At 52.8% G+C, this 18,087-nt stretch overlaps 1 protein-coding gene across 1 annotated transcript in view; it reads right to left on the bottom strand.

Annotated features, from left to right (window-relative positions):
• Nucleotides 1-18,087, bottom strand: part of sema3g (semaphorin 3G) — a 43,975-nt gene that overhangs the window by 10,485 nt on the left and 15,403 nt on the right. Inside the window, exons 3-11 of the mRNA XM_088917285.1 lie at nucleotides 16,594-16,656; nucleotides 10,521-10,640; nucleotides 6,091-6,181; nucleotides 4,061-4,177; nucleotides 3,483-3,625; nucleotides 2,064-2,178; nucleotides 1,880-1,949; nucleotides 1,063-1,207; nucleotides 1-18 (exon numbers count right to left, since the gene is read on the bottom strand). The exon at nucleotides 1-18 is cut by the window's left edge and continues 214 nt beyond it. Coding sequence (XP_088773411.1) covers nucleotides 1-18; nucleotides 1,063-1,207; nucleotides 1,880-1,949; nucleotides 2,064-2,178; nucleotides 3,483-3,625; nucleotides 4,061-4,177; nucleotides 6,091-6,181; nucleotides 10,521-10,640; nucleotides 16,594-16,656 — 882 coding nt within the window. The remainder of the gene's footprint in view (nucleotides 19-1,062; nucleotides 1,208-1,879; nucleotides 1,950-2,063; nucleotides 2,179-3,482; nucleotides 3,626-4,060; nucleotides 4,178-6,090; nucleotides 6,182-10,520; nucleotides 10,641-16,593; nucleotides 16,657-18,087) is intronic.

Genomic DNA, 18,087 nt, shown 5'->3' with positions numbered 1-18,087 from the left:
GGTGATCTTGCTCGGGCACTGGGTGGAGAGAGAGAGAGGTGAAGACCCGCTCAGGGGGAGAGAGGCCAGGAACACGTTCACGCCCCGTAAAAAAATGACAAAATGCAGATTCACATGATAACAAAAATTTAAACTAGTACACATTTTCAATTAGAATTAATGTCGTAACATTTCAGTAATATAGCAATAACAATACAGTAACATTTTACTGCCAGTTCTAATTACTGCTATATTAATAATTTCTTACACTTCTATAGCACTTTCCTGGACACTCCACTCAAAGCGCTTTACAGGTCATGGGAATCCCCTCCACCAACACCAGTGTGTACCCCCACCTGGATGATGCTCCAGTCCGCTCCCCACACACCAGCTCTCAGTGGGGAGGAGAGCAGAGTGATGAAGCCAGTTCAGAGAGGGGGGTTATTAGGAGGCCAAGACTGGTAAAGGCCAGGGGGGAATTTGTCCAGGACACTGGGGTTACACCACTACTGTTTTCGAGAAACGCCCTGGGATTTTTAATGACCACAGAGAGTCGAGACCTCGGTTTTACGTCTCATCTGAAGGATGGCGCCTTTTTACAGTGTAGTGTCCCCGTCACTATACCGGAGCATTAGGACCCACACAGACCGCAGGGTAAGCGCCCCCTGCTGGCCCCACTGACACCTCTTCCAGCAGCAGCCTCAGCTTTCCCAGGAGTCTCCCATCCAGGTACTGGCCAGGCTCACACTGCTGAGCTCCAGCGGGCTGCCAACTGGGAGCTGCAGGGGGATGTGGCGGCTGGTTTATTAATATTCAGGAATCAGCCTGTGTCCGGGAGTAAGGGCTGGAAGGTTGCCAATTTAACCAGAAACGGCCCAGTCTGCACTGAAAAATAAAGAGCACCTTCCTAAAAACAGAGCCCCATAACCGTGGGCACTATGGTGATCCGGGAATAAAGGGACACGGCCGTAACAGTGTCGATGCCCTGGTGCTGGATGAGCGCTGACAGTGTCCTCTCGGCACGTGCGATTCGCAGGCCTCGAGCCCCGAGCCACCGCCGCCGCTGCCGCGCGGCGCACTCACCGAGCCGGGGCGGGGGTAGGGGACGCGGCCCTCGTAGGTGCCCCACTGGTAGTCCGGCCCCTCCTTGTGGGCAAAGGGCCCATTAAAGGCCTCCCGGATGTCGGCCATGCGGTACAGGCACACGGCGAAGCCCTGAAACACGTTGCTGGGAGGAGGAGGAGGGACAGGGTGGTGGGTGGAAGGGTGAAGAAGATTGAGTGAGAAACGGGATGGGGGTGGGAAGAAAAAGATTAGAGTTCAGGTTCATTGTCATGACCATTTCTGCCATCATCTGACTTTGCTATAGCTCCGGGTACTGTATTGGGTGCTGTACAGCAGTATCCTGTGATGTCATAGTGCAGTCTGGTGTGTCTCAGTGTACTGTACAGCGGATGCAGTGCTGTGTGATGATGTCATAGTGCAGTCTGGTGTGATGATGTCACAGTGCAGTCTGGTGTGTCTCAGTGTACTGTACAGTGGATGCAGTGCTGTGTGATGATGTCATAGTGCAGTCTGGTGTGATGATGTCACAGTGCAGTCTGGTGTGTCTCAGTGTACTGTACAGCGGATGCAGTGCTGTGTGATGATGTCATAGTGCAGTCTGGTGTGTCTCAGTGTTCTGTACAGCGGATGCAGTGCTGTGTGATGATGTCACAGTGCAGTCTGGTGTGATGGTGTCACAGTGCAGGTTGGTAATGGTTCAGTAGAGTGTGTGCAGTGCTATGTGATGACGTCACAGTGTACTGAAGAGTGGGTACAGTCTGGTGCGTCTCAGTGTACTGTAGAATGGGTTCTTTTGCAGAGGTCAATGTATTGAAGAAGTCGAGCCCAGTCTCACCTGATTGTGCTGAAGATGGCATAAACATCAGGGTTCTTCTCATCCTTGGTCCTCAGCAAAAACACATCCTCTGTAAAACACACACAGGGAACGGTGCTATGTCAGTTCCGGCGTGCTGCCTGCCGGGGGCGCTGTGCTGGCTCGGTGTGCTGCAGGTGGGATGTGTGCGCGCGGGGGCTCTCACCCAGCTGGTCGAAGTGGGTGTCGATGCCGTGCGGTCCGGGCACTGAGCACACCAGCCGGGCCTTGATGAAGGTGCTCCACTTGTTCACCAGCACGCGCTGGCCCCCCGCGTCGTTCTGCACTCCAGAGAGAGAGACAGCAGTTATAGTGAGAGGCACAACGGGGGGACGGCAGCTGACCCCACACTGACCTCCCGGACGGTCCACAGAGAAACCAACTGCTGGGTCGCAGGAGGACAGACTGAAAGCACTCCATTTCAGTCACACAGAGAAAACATGTTTACTGTATGTGTGACACTGCACACGCAAGAGTGCAGACATTCGTTTGCAGAAGTTTGCACCACTGGATCTTGAGGGCTGGTTGTGAGTCTTCCCAGGGCTGTCTCCCCAAGCTCTTGTCCGGTCTTGGGGCCAGCGCTGTGAGCAGAGACACTGCCTTCAGGTAACAAAGCAGTTCTTATGGAGTCCAAGACCCGGCTGGCCCCCGTAGACGAAACAGCGTTTGTCTGCACTGCGTCTACCACGTGTGTGTTTGAAATGCTTGAAGAAAAACAGAGCCTGCACTAGAAGGATACATAGAGGCGCAAAATGATTTTGTTTCCATGGGGAAATACTTCCCAAAGCTCTTGAACTCCAGTAAAAAGTCTAGTGTAAGTGGTGATGTCCCTCTAACACTGTCTTGATCAAGCGCTGCATGGATCAGGTGCTGCACATGAGATGGTGCAGTCTTGAGCCACACAGCTTGTTTCCTTTCTTACCCTGTGGGGGGCGCCTACAAGATACAAGCAATCAGCCAATCGGAGCAAGCGCACAAGACACTGCTCCTGTTCGTTTGTTGAGCTTGTGCCCAAGTGATATGAACAGAAGAAGCCATTCAGTCCCTCAGAGCTTGGCATTCTCTGGCAGCAGATGAATGCATCGCAGCACCGAGCTTGATCTTTCAGAAGACGCCAGCCCCTCCTGCCCTCCAGACTGTGGCTTGTGTTTTATACCATTATTCAGGGGCAGGACCACAGATCACTCCCCCCCAGCTTTAAATAACCTTCATTGCAAGGAAGGAAGCTCTGCAATTTCCCTCACGGGATCAATAAAGTATCTATCTATTGAGCTACACTGGACCAAATTGAATGGCTATTTAAATCAGGGATGTTCAGAAACCTTAAATAACCCCTTCCTTAAGACTGGGGAGACTTGAAAGCTATTGAACGATTTTAATGGACGCAGCACAGGCTAACCAGTCTCCTGCGCAAGTGTTCACAATTAAACAGCCCCGTGTCTCTGGGGATTGATGATGTGATGCCCATTTGGTCACCCTGCTGGACTGGCCTGAAGGGACCTCGAACACCCGCTTGGCCACCCCCTTGGGAACTGGGGCCTTACAGCTACGATTTAGGGGCAGGGGGTTTCCCGGGCGCCCTCACCGCGCAGACGCGCCCCACGCGACTGTAGATGGCCCCCGCGCCGCCCCCGGACTCCATGGCCCTCTCGGTGAAGAAGAAGTAGACCTTGTCGTTGTCACGGTCGTCGTTGTCGGGGATGAGGTGAGCCGCCACGAACTTAGGGTCTGAGAGAGGCGAGAGACAGACAGAGGACAGAGGACAGAGGTCTGAACAATGTTCCTTAACGTGAACAGTGCTTCTTCAGTGTAGCCTATTAACCTGTCTGCGTCCGACGGGCGAGTGCTATCCGTCACCGACACATTTCGGCATACATGCATTTGTACCACATTGCACTGCTCCACAGTGTGCACTTTGCATACACACAGGTGTTGAAGCAGAGCGACTCTTTATGCGCCCGGTATGTACATGTGTACTGTATGTGCGGCCTATCACACCAGACCCCCTTTCAGTACAATGGCCAAAACCACATCTGCACAGTCACTGAAGTGAGGTTTGTAAGTGAGGTGAGTGGAGGACCGCCGCAAGGGTATCTGTGTGCACGCGGGGCTGGGGCGCTGCACGCTCGCGACTTGGTTTTCCGCCGCAGGGCTCGGCCGTACCGCGCAGGAGGCGCTGGTCCGTCTCGGTCCTCATGGTGGAGCGGCCGCCCAGGCTGCGGAGGATGACGGCGTCGTGGCCCAGGAAGTCAGCGGTCAGGCCCGTGTACAGCTCACCGCCTGGGGGGGGGGGGAGGGGAGAGAGAGCAAGTAAGAATGTCTGCAGACAGGACGGGTCCATTCCGACAGCCTAGCCTCTTTGACCGCTATCAGAGAATTGATCCGAGCATCTCTCCCAGCCGGTTCTTGAAAGAAGCCGGGATACAGTCACATGGCGGGGCAAGCTTGTTCCACACTCCCACAACCCTTTGGGTAAAGGAGTGCCTCTGGCCCTGATTGGAGGAGCTCACCCAGCTGTGCTTTTGAAAGAAGCTTCAACAATGTGGCTGTGCAGCCTGTTCCATGCTCCCGCCACCCTGTGTGTTAAGACGCCTCTCCTGTTTTTGGTTTTAGATGCTTCCCCTTGTGGTTTCCACTCATGCCATCCGGCTCGTGTTTCAGCCTTCACGCTGAAGAGTCCTGGGAGACCCAGAGAGCAAGTTAGGGAGTTCAGCAGCCAGAGAAAGGGGAGCGAGAGGAGGAAACACCACCTTAACGGAGAAAGACAGGAAGTGAGAGAAAGATAGACCATATTGAAAGGAAAGGAACAGCTCTTTCTGCAGAGCTGATGATAAGCAATGAAGAACTCCGGCAGGCGATCTCACTGCCAGGTCACGACCTGTCACAGCGGAAAGCAGAAATGCCCAAAGCGATGACCGGATCGGAGCGGACCGGGTCGGGGACTGGAGCCGGGAAGCACTTCCCCGAAGAGCCAGGAGACCTCCTTGTGAAGGAAAAGGTGCACCCAGGGAAAAAAAGGTCAGCGCCAGTCCCCAGGCAGAGGAGCTACACTGGCCCGGGCTGGAGCCCGGAGCACAGCCGGTTCTCGTCCACACAGGGCCCAGTTAAGGAGAGGGAGTGACACAGAAAGCACAGAGGACCTCATCAGTCTTCCACCAGCCCTGTGGCTCTTTTCCAAAACAGGACACCCGGGCGGACAGTTTCCTGAGCGGCACTCCTGCGGGGAAGATGAGAACGGAGGTGAGGCTTTCGACTTTCAGATTCGTCGGGGAGAGAGCGTTATTAATCTTGGAATGACAAGATCACTTTTTCTTCGTAGGCGACTCCCGCCGAGATGATATCAGCTGAGCTGTAATTCATCACCGCGGAGGAGGAGGAGGGGAGCGAAGCCTGGCCTGGCAGGTGGGGGAGGTGAGAGGGGCAATACACACTTTTCTCCCATCCTCTTCTGCTCCCTCTCTCTTTCTAAATTCTTGTAGTTTTCCAGAGTCCTTCGCCTCTTGCTTGGAGCGCTCCGTGGGTCATGTGATTTTGTCTTCTGCAAGCAGGGTGGGACCCGCCCCTTGTGGGCTCGGAGGACTCGGTCCAAAGGCGCAGTTCAGCTCATCTTGGCTGCGTCACGGCGTCTCTGTGCCAGGACTGAAGCCCAGGGCCTCCTGGGATTCCCAGAGCTGCCCTGAACGTTACACTGGAATAAGGGAGGACAGGGGAGAGACACTGCACTGGAAACCGATTCACTGGAGATCAGCTTAGCATCTAGATCAGAGTTTTTAATCAAACTGCTTGCACTTCCCGGAAACAGTGTCCTTCCTGAAGCTCCCTAACCAAATTGAAATCTCTTTTTAACAACAAAAAACAGTACAAGATCTTGGCTGTCACTGTGCACTAATACTATATTTTTCAGATGCATTTCTGACATAGAGTCTCTGTAAGTGCGCAGGAGACAAAGAAGAGCAGAATTTGCAGTAAGCAGCTGCACCTGAAGAGCTGTGAGAAATTTGATTTGGACCAATTAAGTCAATTACAAGTTGAGTTTTGCTCGTTAAGAGACACACCAGCCCTCTGGGAAGTTGCGTGCTTCAGGAATCATTCCTAAATTAGCGTCTTTTTTTTTCATAATGTGAAAATAAAACCCAATTTTGGTGTGAAGAGTCTCTACAAGCTGCACAGTTATTGGGGGCACTGGGACGTACCAATGAAGGTGCTGGCGAAGGGGTGGCTGGGATCATGAGGGCACTTCCCCCGCCCATTCTCCACGTTGGTTGGATCCATCGAGAAGACATGCTGCATGGGGAAAAGGGAGGGGGGGTGGGACAGGGATGAAACAGACAGAAGACATCTTTAACACCCAAGGCACTGGGTTCACAGGAGTCTCAGATCTAAGACACACTTGGCTTCATGTTGCCACCTTGCAGGGCGTCCTCTGACTTGACCTCTTTACTCAACGCCCACAGGTCCTGCACTCTGCTCCTGCCTCACATCAGCTGGCCACCATGCTGCAGCTCTTGTTCCACGCTCCACCCACTCTTTGTGTACAGACGTGACCTCCTGATCTCAGAGTTAAATGCACTTCCACATAATTTCCTCTTGCACTCCATTCATGGAATTGTCTCCTTCACTGTGTAAGCCCCTGTTCAGCATTTAAAAAATTCATCAAACTGTTAGTCTCGTACAGCTTGCACGAGACAAGAAGCACTATCAAAAGGCGTTATTTTTTTCTTCCAAGACCATCAGAAGGTCATGGGCGTGAGGTGCTCAGTCAAACCGTTGTGCCCGTTTGGCAGTTTGTCGGCAATATGTTGCCTTGTTTCAACCCGTCAAATAAACTTTCAAGAAAAGAAGCACATGTCAAATTTTCAACGAGACTCTGATCCTCCCCTCCCCGATAACGCTAAGCATAAATAAACATGGATCACAGGCCTATTGTAACTGAAGTCCCTGAGAAAATGTCGAGGCCTGTGTAGAGCTTCTGTGCATTGTTCCAGCCCGTCCAGAGCTGAGTGACCTTCTCACGAACTCGCCTGCTCTGGGTGTTTGGGCCCGTTGTGCACAATCGTACATTGTGGCTCTCTGGTCAATGGGCTGCAAACTGAAAGAAGTTAGAGACTTCCCCAGGAGCCTTGCAGTTCCCGTCCCCCACACTGCGCGCGGAGCAAAGCCGCACGGAGACATTGTCTTTTAGGGAGCCGCACCTCCATGACAGGGGACCCCAAAACATACTGCAGCACCCCAGAAGGAAACAGGTGACGCGATGCACCTTTCCTTTCATTCGGCAACACGAGGTCTCCGTAGCACCCTGGAGGCAGGGGCACTATCGGCCCCAGGGCTCGTGCTCCTTATACGAGCACTGAAACCCCCCTGCATTCCCACTGCGACAGCCGCTACAGAACGAGCCCTCTACTCCAACCAGGAGCGGAGCCACAGACCTGCAGGGGTTGCAGAGTCTTCTGGTCTTTGTCCAGTCTCAGCTCTCGTTTCCAGGACTGGAACTGCAGGGCCCTGTTGTATGCTAATGCCTGGCAGTCAACACGACTGCGACAAAACACGGAGCACGAGACAGAGCGGGCACAAACACGGCAGGCTCCTGGGTAGCACAGCCTTGCGCACCAAGGAGGTCTGAACTGAAACGAAGGCTGTCCAAGGCCGATACCTGCTGCAAAGCTGGAGAAGTCACTCCCTTTGCACGCACAATCTTTGAAATGCAAATTTTCTGCATATTTTGTTCTTAAATTGCAGCGATTCCCAAAGCAATTTCGACTAACTTGATTAGCTAACTTAAAAACGGGAGTCCCAGTAAGAAATAAAAGGAATGGCGTTTGCAGTACCTGCGTTTTACATAGGCTATTTCTGCAGGAGTTAGAGCACTGGAGCCCCCTCTATCACATTCCCAGGCTCTCGGCATGGCTGCCCGCTCTCTCGAGACGCGGGCGCGCCACATGTGGCAGGAGGGAGGTGCCGCCCGGGATCTCAAGCAGCGCCACGCGAGGAAGAGGCTGGCTGCACCGACACCAGCGCTACCCTGCCTCTGCTCGCTCCCCCCGGTCGGTGCCCTCGCTTTCATCTCCTGCTGGCTCCGGCTCTCTCCTGCCTCCTCGTTCGCCCCGAGTTGACCCTCTTACCCCCCCCCCCACCGGCGCGTCTCTGTCCCAAGCAGACCCCCTGCAGTCAGCCCCCCCACCCGCAGCTGATCAGCGCAGGCCACTTGCTGTGCGAGTGTGAGCAGTTCGGGGGGGCGGTACTCCGTATCGGGGTGCGATATGGCTTCCAAACCCTAAGGATACTGCCCCATCGAACAAAGTGACCAGCTCCCAGCAGGCCAGCGCACGGCTGCGCGCACACACGCCGACCAGTCCGGCCTGCCCCTCCGACAGCCGCTGACCGGCGCCGTGAGCTAGCGTGGGAAAGGTATCCCCTTGACCGTCCCCAGCCTCCCTCGATCCCGCGCTTGGCTGACCGCAAGGAAAGCTAAAACCAAGAGCCGCACGGAGCCCGGCCTCCAGCACCAAATGGCTTCCACCTCCCTCTCGCTCTTGTTATCATAACACACGTCAAGCCAGCCGCTCTGGGTCTTCTTCAGAGAGAAGGCAACCCGGATGTTTCCATTCTGTAGTCCAAGTTTATTTTCCTTTGCTGGAGCAGCTGTGCCGTTTGAAGGCAGATTTAAACAGACGTGACTCGAGCGACACAGAGGGCAGAGATGCCTCCCATCCCTCTCAGTAAGGGGGGGGTCTGCAATTTCACAGCAGCGTGGACAGGCACACTGGACCGCAAGGCCGTAGCTGGAAGACAGGGGCCCCTGATTCACTAGAACGTCTCCTCTGCTGCCTCTGTAGAAGGCGTGAGTGTTCGTGAGCTTGGAAGAGGGATCGCTGACAAATCAATACAGTTCAACAGATTATTTCGGTAGCAGACATGTGCATCTGGAGATCTGGACATCTGGACAGAGGGGATCTATGTCGGCACCAATGTAGGGTGATCCTCCTCCCTCAAGATGAAAACAAGATATGAAATGGTTGTGCCAGAGCTTGCATGTGGGACAAATGTTCCCCTAGCTCAGTGTGGCCTCTCTATTAGTGCCCATGATGGCCTTGCCTTTACTCTTCACTCCGGCGCACAATGGAAACAGTGGCGCCCTCTGGTGGACGGGTTATTCATGGTACTTGAGGCTGGGGCTGTGTGGCCCAGGGACTAGGGGGCAGCCTAGACAGCTGTTAGAAACTGGGGTCTGGTCTTGCAACCGGTTTATCTGGGCTTTTTAAAGCCACTAATCATGTGGTTTACAAACCCACTTCCTTTTTTATTGCGGGCGACAACAACCTGTGGAATTTGAGGGGGAAACTTTCATCAGGGTAAAAAACTCCCACCACACAGCCACGGCACTGATTCCAGGCTGGCGTGTTGTGCCTGCAGGTCTGCCCTTGCCGCACAGCACTGGGCAGGGCCTGGCTGGCAGCTGGCTGGCATCGCCCCACTGTCCGGTTCCCACAAGACTCCGCCGCGCAGAGCAGGAAGATCCCAGCAGCCTCTTCGAGAGGCAGGAAAGGAGGCCCCGAGGAGCCCCTGGACAGGGGGCGGCTCGCTCAGCTGAGCCAGATGGGTAGCAGGATGATAATCCAGACCTCCCCCACACTGGCTCATTAGGAGCCCGCCTCTGTGGTCTGACCGCAGGCTGACTGTGCCCGCCCTGCCTGGGTGAGGGAGGGGGTGGCCCCATTAACCAGCCCGTGACACTGGTCTAAATGGGCTCTTTCTCTCCCTCCGACAAGCAGTGAGAATTCACGCTGGGAAGGACACGACCCGCCTGCCAGCCACGCGTTTATTGCACGTTTTATTGGACGCTCCAAGTGCGATTAATTTCCTCTCCTGGCGTGAGCCAGATATCTCGTTATTCCTGCCCGCGTCAGGGATATTGATGGCCTGTCATTCTTTAACGTGACATACGAGGGGCACACAGATGTTTATCAACAGTAGCTCCTTGGTTTCAGCTTAGTGGGAGATACTCTGAGCTCTGTGAAACACTACTGAGAGGAAAAAGGGCCGCAGTAAAACTTACAGTGCTCCACGCAGACTGTTAAAATTACTGATTACTGTCCTGCTCGTTCATGAGACAGAAATATAACTATTCTGGAAACCATGCAATATTTAGACTTTCGACTGTTATAAAACATGGTCATATTTTTTCACTGTGAGGTGTTGCTGTGTGTATACTTTAAACGTGTTAAACGTGTGTGCTGTAATATTGTAGAAAACATTCAGTCAAACAAAGCAATGCTAGTATTCTGAAATGCCCATGACATGAGGAAGAAATGTTAATTAGTCATAAATACAGTAAGTATCTGTTCATTGAACCATGAACATGGAGAGAACACACAAACAGTACCCTAGGTCTGGAATCGCACCCAGGCAGCAATCCAAATATGTTATCTATATATTATTATATAAATATATATCATATATTATTTATCCAGGCCTAGAAATATTCAAGTGCATTGAGAAGGTGAATTACTCAGTGGAATTAGCCTTAAAGATCTTTGATAGAGAAGCAAAGTTAAGATCTAGCTAAGCGTTGAAAAGGGCTGCCTGCAGTGAGCCCCGCTGTGCAGAAGGGGGCGCTGGCTCTCACCTCTCCCCGGTGACCCACGTAGACGAAGGCACACATTGGCTGGAACGCTCCGGTGCCGCAGGCCAGGAGGTGGGTGCGATTGTAGGGGTGCAGCACGCGCACGTAGTTGGCGCACTCGCTCTGAAAGAGACCAGCGAGAGGGAGATGTCTGGGTAACACGCTCACTGCTGCCCATGTCATGACAGGGGGGGGGGGGGGGCTTTACTCAAAGGGTGGTGGGGGTGAGGAACTCGTTGGAGCCAATAACCTGGTTAATTTCAAGACAAGGCCGGGTGAGATCCTCCAGTCAGGACAGGAGGCGTTTCTTTACACAAAGAGAGGTGGTAGTGTGGATCAAGCCACCCAGCCTTGTTGTTGAAGCAAATGCCCTGGTGTATTTCAGGAAGTGGCTGGGGGAGATCCTGGGATTAATTAACTGCTCACTGCCAGACAGGCTAGACTGTGACCTTTCTCACTTATAACACCATCAGTTAAAACTGCTCTAAAAATGCAGCCTAGGAGCAATGAGATTAAACACCAAGAGCTATTGCTATTGCCTTCAGCTGGTACCTGCGGCGTCAAGTGAGCTGGAGAGTTCAGGACTGTCCCTTGAATTGGGTGAAAAGCTATTACAGGTCTTCCCCAGCGCCCCCTCCCCCCCCCCCCCAGGTCGGATTCGGGGACGCAGCTGGGTGAGCTGGAGTAAACAGGCTTCAGTACTTCAAGTGCTTCATGCTCAGGGTTACAGTGTCAGCAGCTGAGCCTGCAGCTCTCTTCTGACGGATTAAAAATTAATCCGCGGTGTTCCACGCTGCTGCCCGGGAAAAAAAAATCCATTCAGGTTTAATGCAATGACTTTCCAAGCCCGGCCAGGACGCTAGGTGCCGGCAGCGCCAGTCCTCAAATCCACCTCCCCCAGGCCCTGTCCAACCCCTCTCCCTGACGGTAGAAATAACCGCTCTATTTGACAATTCTCTGACAACAACAATAACATGACTTTTGCATGCACTTTCTGACTTCAGAAAGGGCTCCTTAAACATCCATGTTACCAAGAGGAGCCAAGGAAAGCGAATGGAAACAAAGTAAAATAAAACCAAATGAGAATCTGATGTTTTCCAGTGGCTGTTTTCCCAGGGCCAGACGGAGACGGGGGAGCATGCCAAGAAGCAAAGCGCAGAACAGGAAAACAGGGGCAGGAGCGCTTCCTGTGTGTAGCGTAGGAGAGCGAAGGCCTGGCTGGCCCAGCGGAAACCTGCCTGCCCCGAGTTTTGTTCCCCGAGGTCAGGAGGTCAGACTCATCTAGGGGGTCAAGCAGGAGATGGGTTGGCCCAGCTGCACAGGGGCTACAGTTGCTGAGAGAGGTTATTTCCTGAAAGGCGTGTGAGGGACGCAGAGGGAGATTAATGTCCACCAGCTCCGCCTACCACAGCTCCAACAGGTGGCTCCAACGAGACAGCCCCTCTCTTTCTCTGCGCCTGCTTCAATGGGCAAGGCCTGAGGCCCCCAGGCCCAACAATCCGACTCTCTCGGGGGCAGGCAGTGTGCAGCTGGGCTCGGAGCAGAGGAGGAGAGCTTCTGCGCCCCCTTCTCCGTCAGAACCAGGCCCAGGTCCCAGTCGGACCGGAAGCTGCTGGAGCTGGTGGGGCATGAGCTGCAGTCCCATGTCATCCCAGCCTCGGCTGGGGGCCACGCAGCTGGGAGGGCTGGGATTTCAGGGCTGCTGGCAGAGGCTCTACGTGGGTATCCAGCGGGCGGCCCTGTGCAGAGCCCCGCAACATTAAAACACCAGCAGAGTCCACCACACACCTGCATCTGTGTCAGGCCCTGCGCCAAATAGTAGGGAGCAGCAACTTGACTGTACCTGCTCTCCTGCGTGCATGGTACTGAGCTTTTTTTTTATTTTAAAAGTCAGGGCTGTTGTTTGGAATATGGTGAGGTTAGGTGCCACACCTTACACCTCGCGCACAACACTAACAACACAGGAATAATACTTTAATGGGTGCGTGCACTGACAGGAATATGCCTCTGTTAGGAAGACCGGATTGCTTGACCCTCTACTAGACTATGTATCAACCCAGTTTATAATGTACTTGGAGGCTGGTCAGGGCACAATACCATGAGACTGGCATGGATGTGATCCAGTTCCCTGGACTGTTCTGCGAGGAGCTGGGGTGTGTCCGCCACTCCCTGTCAGCCCATTGGGGGGTGAAACTTTAACAGCATTTCCCTAATCTCTTTAAAGGAAAAGAAAAATGCCTGAATCCTGTCTGATGCCTTCTGGATTACAGGCAGCGGTACAGGAAAAACACCAGTGTTTGTCTTCTGTCAAAGCTGACAAGGGTTTAAAAAAAAAAGGGGGGGCAGGCACATGAATTAGCGCACACACTGCGCTTTGTGTGCACGCTGGGCTGCTGGAAATAACACTTCCCCAGCCCGTGGTATCAATGGCAGCTTTGTGCATGAGCCCTGCACGTCGCTCTGGGCAGGACGCCGCTGCAGTAAGTTCTCTGATGTGGCGTGCAGACACGTACAGGCTACTCCTATGTCTCACCTAAATGAGGAAGGACTTTCCTCTGTCCTTGGGGGCAATTCTGAGTTTCCGGGACCTGACAGGGCACTTGTTCCACTGCCCTCCTGTTACCCAACCCCCTCCCTGAGCCGCCCGCTGCAAAGGCAATACTGCAGCGAGGGCTGGGGCCAGGGGGGTTAATTAAACCTGGAGGAGAGGGTTGCGACCCCGCGGGATAACGATCTTAAGGCAAACACATCGGAGGTCGTGGCCCGGGCTGAAAGCAGGATTAGGCACACTCGTTAGCCAGCCGTTACCCCTCGTTAGGAATCCAATTAGGCACGGGCTCTGAGGGGAGGGTCTGAGCCAGCAGTAAGCAGAGACGCGCCAAAATCTAAAGTTTGGGAAAGGCTGGGATGTTTTTTTCCCCTCCTTCAAAATGAAGCGTTATTCAGAAAAAAAACCAAGCAAGATAATTTTTTGTTAAGCATTTTAGGGGACATGCTCTCCCCATATTTTCTGCATGCAACACCCCACCATGGAGACACAGATATGGGAAATTAGGAGAGAATATCTGGAGTTAGGAAAAGTGGAGTAAAACAAATTAAAGATGAGAGCGAGCTTTTATTAAGAGTCCTCTTGCAGCTGTAAATCTCCTCTGCTTTGCTGATTTTCCATTGCATCATCTGTCACAGGGGCAGCGGTACAGTCCAGCAGAAAAGACGGCCCTGCTCTGAAAGGGGTCTCCCAGAACGTCGGGTTACGTCTCCGACAGCCCCCCCCCCCCCCCCCACAGGAGGCGGAGGCGGAGGTTGCAGGTGAGACTGCCACGACAGGTACAGACTGAGCCAACCGGGTCTCCGTGACCTGTGACCTATGACCTCCCCAGGGTGACGTTTGTTTTGTCTGTCTGGGCAGTGAAGCGTGGCAAGGCCCTGGTCCGGCAAGGCTACGGAATGTGCCGAGCCCGGGCAGGTGAAATGAACTAACGGGCGGGCCCAGCTGTGCCTGCTGGAAGAGAGGGGTAACAGCTAGTTTGTCCGGTCAGGACAGTGATAATTACAGCTGCAGATATACAGTACAAGGCGACACATCTATCCCTACTCACCAGACCCCCCCTTGTACTGGGGAGGGCTGCAGAAACCTCGGAGCCTGTCCCAGAAATATGGGGTGCACAACTGCTCCCCCCCCTGGATGGCCACACAGCAAAAAACCACACAAACAATGCGAATAGCACCCAAACTCCACACAGACAGGCGATCCAAGCTGGAATCGAAGCCAGGGCCCTGGAGTGGGATGACTGGTGTGCGAAGCATCACACCACCGGAACACCCGTTTTGATTTCAATTTGTTAATGTGTTGAAAAATATAACCCAGCAACAGTGGAGCTGAATAACAGTTCCATAAATTATATGTTAGAACAATACGTGTTTACTGCATATAATACAATAACTGCTTCTGACTGCAGCTAAAAGACAGAAAGTCTCACTCCAGACATGATGCAAGCTTGTTTCAAGCAAGTTTGGAATAAAAGCACAAATCGTTGAGCTTTTCCACAGGCTTTTTTGGTCCCACAGAAGAGAGAAAAATGACTCTTGAAACCAGCAAAGACACAAAAGAGGCCCACGATGGGAAAATGATTTCCAAACCAGCGGACGTCTATCCAAGCTCGACGAGGAGCGCAGCACATTTTCGAGTAAGAGCGTAAGAAGGTTACAAATGAGAGGAGGTCATTCGGCCCATCTTGCCATTTTAGCAGTTAGTAGTTAATTGATGCCAGGATCTCATCCAGCCAATTCTTAAAAGAAGCCAGGATACTGTCACGTAGCTAAATAAGCTTGTTCCACTCTCCCACAACCCTTTGTGTAAAGGGGTGCCTCCGGTCCTGACTGGAGGTTCTTATCCAGCCATTTCTCGGAAGAAGCCAGGGTATCGGCCTCAAACACTACGCACTCCCACCACCCAAAACATCAGGGCCCAGGATTTCTCTGCAGCACCGGAACAGTTAGAAACGTCAGATCGACGGGGGTGTTCAGAGATCTCCCTGCAGTCCCAGACAGTCCTCCGCATTAACGATCTGCTAAAGCCCCCGGTCTTGTGCTCTAACACTGAGGGCATGGCCACTGGACACAGGTGCAGCGCCCGGGCTGCAGCACAGAACTCCGCCCCTCTGCTCGCGGTTTCTCGTGTGTTACACCACGGCTGTCTTAAGCAGCCAACGTTTTCCAGGAAGACAGCAGAAAAGATTTGCCTCTGGGTTGAAGACTTGCAGATGTGGCCTTCTGCACAACGGAGGCCCTAATACAGCCATTACACTATCCAGATCAATACACGCACGGCCCCGCGCCCTCGTGTAGCAAACCACCTTGTCACGCTCACAGCCAGCCCCGCTGCTCTCGCGCGCTTAATAGGGCTATCGGATTTCAGAGCATAAATAGAATCATGCCCGCTGTGGCGGCGATAATGAGCGTGCCAATTCCGGGCTCAAAGCAATTGCTTTTTTTCAGCATTTTTTTTTCTCCAAAGCCGTGTTAGGTAACCCACAGTGCCTCTTTGTTTGTCGAGGCTGAGGATCTTGCAGAATGTTCCACAGATATTGATTGCACGCACATGTGAACCAGACCACTCCGACACAGCCTAATAGTGCAGGAGGGGATCTTAAATCTAAGCACATTTAATCCACTCGTTATTTAAAGGGGATCGGACAGCAGGAGCAGTCAGGGGAGGCCTGGCAGAATTTCCCTATATATTGTATTACAAGTGCAGAGAATTTAAGACCCGTCTCGCCAGGTATAGAGGCTCCTGCCTCCCCTGTGGAAAACGCCTGCGTGTTTATCTCTGTGTGCATTATCTCGTACAGCTCAGCCATGGAGAGAATCAGAACTCTGCTGGGGACTGTCCCTCACCTGAAACATCAGAAGTTCCCACTAGGGCTGGCCGTGGCTTGGGTCTGAGAGAGGGACTTTAAAAGGCAGTTCCCCTCAAGCAAGACACATGAACTCTCTGCACTAGTGAAAGGAACAAGAGAGAAATATCTTAAATGAGAACAGATGGCTCACAGTCCTACACCAGCCCCCTGGCTGTGCTTTGTAACTGCAGTAGCAGAGCCAACTTCGCCCTCCCTGAGCTCAGCCACTATCCATCACACAGGCCCAGCGCAGTCACACCTGGGCACAGGTGTTAACCATGTGATACCGATAACTTCTGAAGCTCACTGCTGATTTGATTAGGATGCCGTTTTCTAAACCTCTCAAGTGAGGGTGGAGGTAAAATTCTTCTTTTCCATGTCTGAGCTGTCCGGGTCTCGACCCGTATTGGATCCGCCTGCAGAGCACACAGCGGGGGAAACCAACCCAGTGATTCACAAGACCTGCTCCTCGGGGCACCTGTGGCACTTTTCAGAGACCAGAGACCAGAGAGCTGCATCACCCAAATGAGCCCCTGCTACCCTGGACACTCTCCCTAAATTCACAGCGCAAATTAGGGATAACTGTCCTACCTGCATGTGAACGAGTGCATTGCTGTACAAGAGGGAGCGCAGACGTGTGTCTGCTGCAGGTCTGGGCCTCCTGAGCCCTGACTCACCTGCGGATCCTTGCCCATCTGCTCACAGTCCTCCCTGTTTCCTGGAAGTGGGGGCCAGTGGATCTGTGGAGAGACAGGGGGGTGACACAGGCTCAGGGGTGAGGCCCTCAGAAAATTAGACAAATCATGCTGACCTGGCTGCAAGCAGCCCCCCAAGACGAGTGTGTTTTTGACAGATCAACAACACAGCTGGGAATTGTTTTCCTAGATAGCCATGAGTGGTGTTCGGGTGAAGATTTAGCACCGGTGCTTAAGGAAGGAAATAATCCCGTGTTCAGTCTTAAATCCACCTGCACATGCCCACATGCAAAATCCCCCAGACTCCCAGCAGGCTCCACGAATCATCTCCAGCAGCTAAACGACTTCATTCAGAAGTCAACCCCCAACCCCACAATCCCTGTAGGCATCAGCTCCCCGCCACCCGCTCCAGAGTGGGACGAGTCCCTACGGACCCATGGGGATCCTGGCCTTCGAGGCAGAGTCGCTGTAACAGCGACATCCTGCCGTACGGCCTGGGAACTCCAAAATCCCCCCCTCCCCGTGCCCACCGCGCGCTCATGATGCTGATAAGGCCAGATTTATAGGCGCAAGATGCTCAAGGAAGAGAAGGGAAGAAGGTGCTTTCTGAGACTCCGAGCAACAGATTTTAGCACTGAAGTTTCTGGCAGCGGCTGGAGGCCAAGAGGGAAACTACTGCAGCAGTGTCTGGAGAATGTAAATGAGTCTGGGAGGAAAAGAGCACCGGCCCTGATAAGGAGATGCCTGACAGCTCAATGGGAAACCTCCCCAAAAACAATACCGACAGGAGGGATAAGCCCAGCTGTGTCTGCAAATGGGATCAAGGGAATTCTCCAGACATAAGCTCCCTGATGTTCCCAAAACTCCCACCTCCCAATCCCAGACATTTCAGTGGGATCCAGCAGACTCACTACTGCTAAAGAAAGAACGCTAAAAAGCCAACAGGTAGCGTACTCTATTGCACTCGGGGTTCAGGCACAACAGTGGTCCGTTGTGTGTTGTAGGTGCCGTTTACTCAGAAAGAATGGTGGTCGAAATTTCTATACAGCTGTGATGCTAGTGTAACAGACTACCAGCGGATACTCTGTACTGTAACTTGATATGCTGTAGGGGCAGTGGTCTGTATCTAGTGGTTTAGGTATAATTCATGATCCATAAAATATTGCAATCGTAGTTGAGTAGAGATAGTGGTCTCCAGTATCATTCAATGCGTGTGGTATTACACATATTATGCCACATTGCAGTTGTAATCAATATGATTCATTTTTTATAATTCCATAGAGACAGTTGTCTGAACTGTAACTCAGTTATGATGGTGGTCTATATTCTGTATTACAGCTATGAGTCCATGGGGACAATGGTCTGCACTGGAACTCAGTTAGGATAGTGGTCTATATACTTTATTTCAGTTGTAATGTGTGGAGACAGTTGTCTGTACTGTAACTCAGGATAGTGGTCTATATACTGTGCAGACAG

The sequence above is a fragment of the Atractosteus spatula genome, chromosome 5, assembly GCF_055471065.1.
Source record: "Atractosteus spatula isolate fAtrSpa1 chromosome 5, fAtrSpa1.hap1, whole genome shotgun sequence".
Taxonomy (NCBI): Eukaryota; Metazoa; Chordata; class Actinopteri; order Semionotiformes; family Lepisosteidae; genus Atractosteus; species Atractosteus spatula.
The sequence above is the reverse complement of the archived record's forward strand: the minus strand, read 5'-3'. Positions and strand labels throughout refer to the sequence as shown.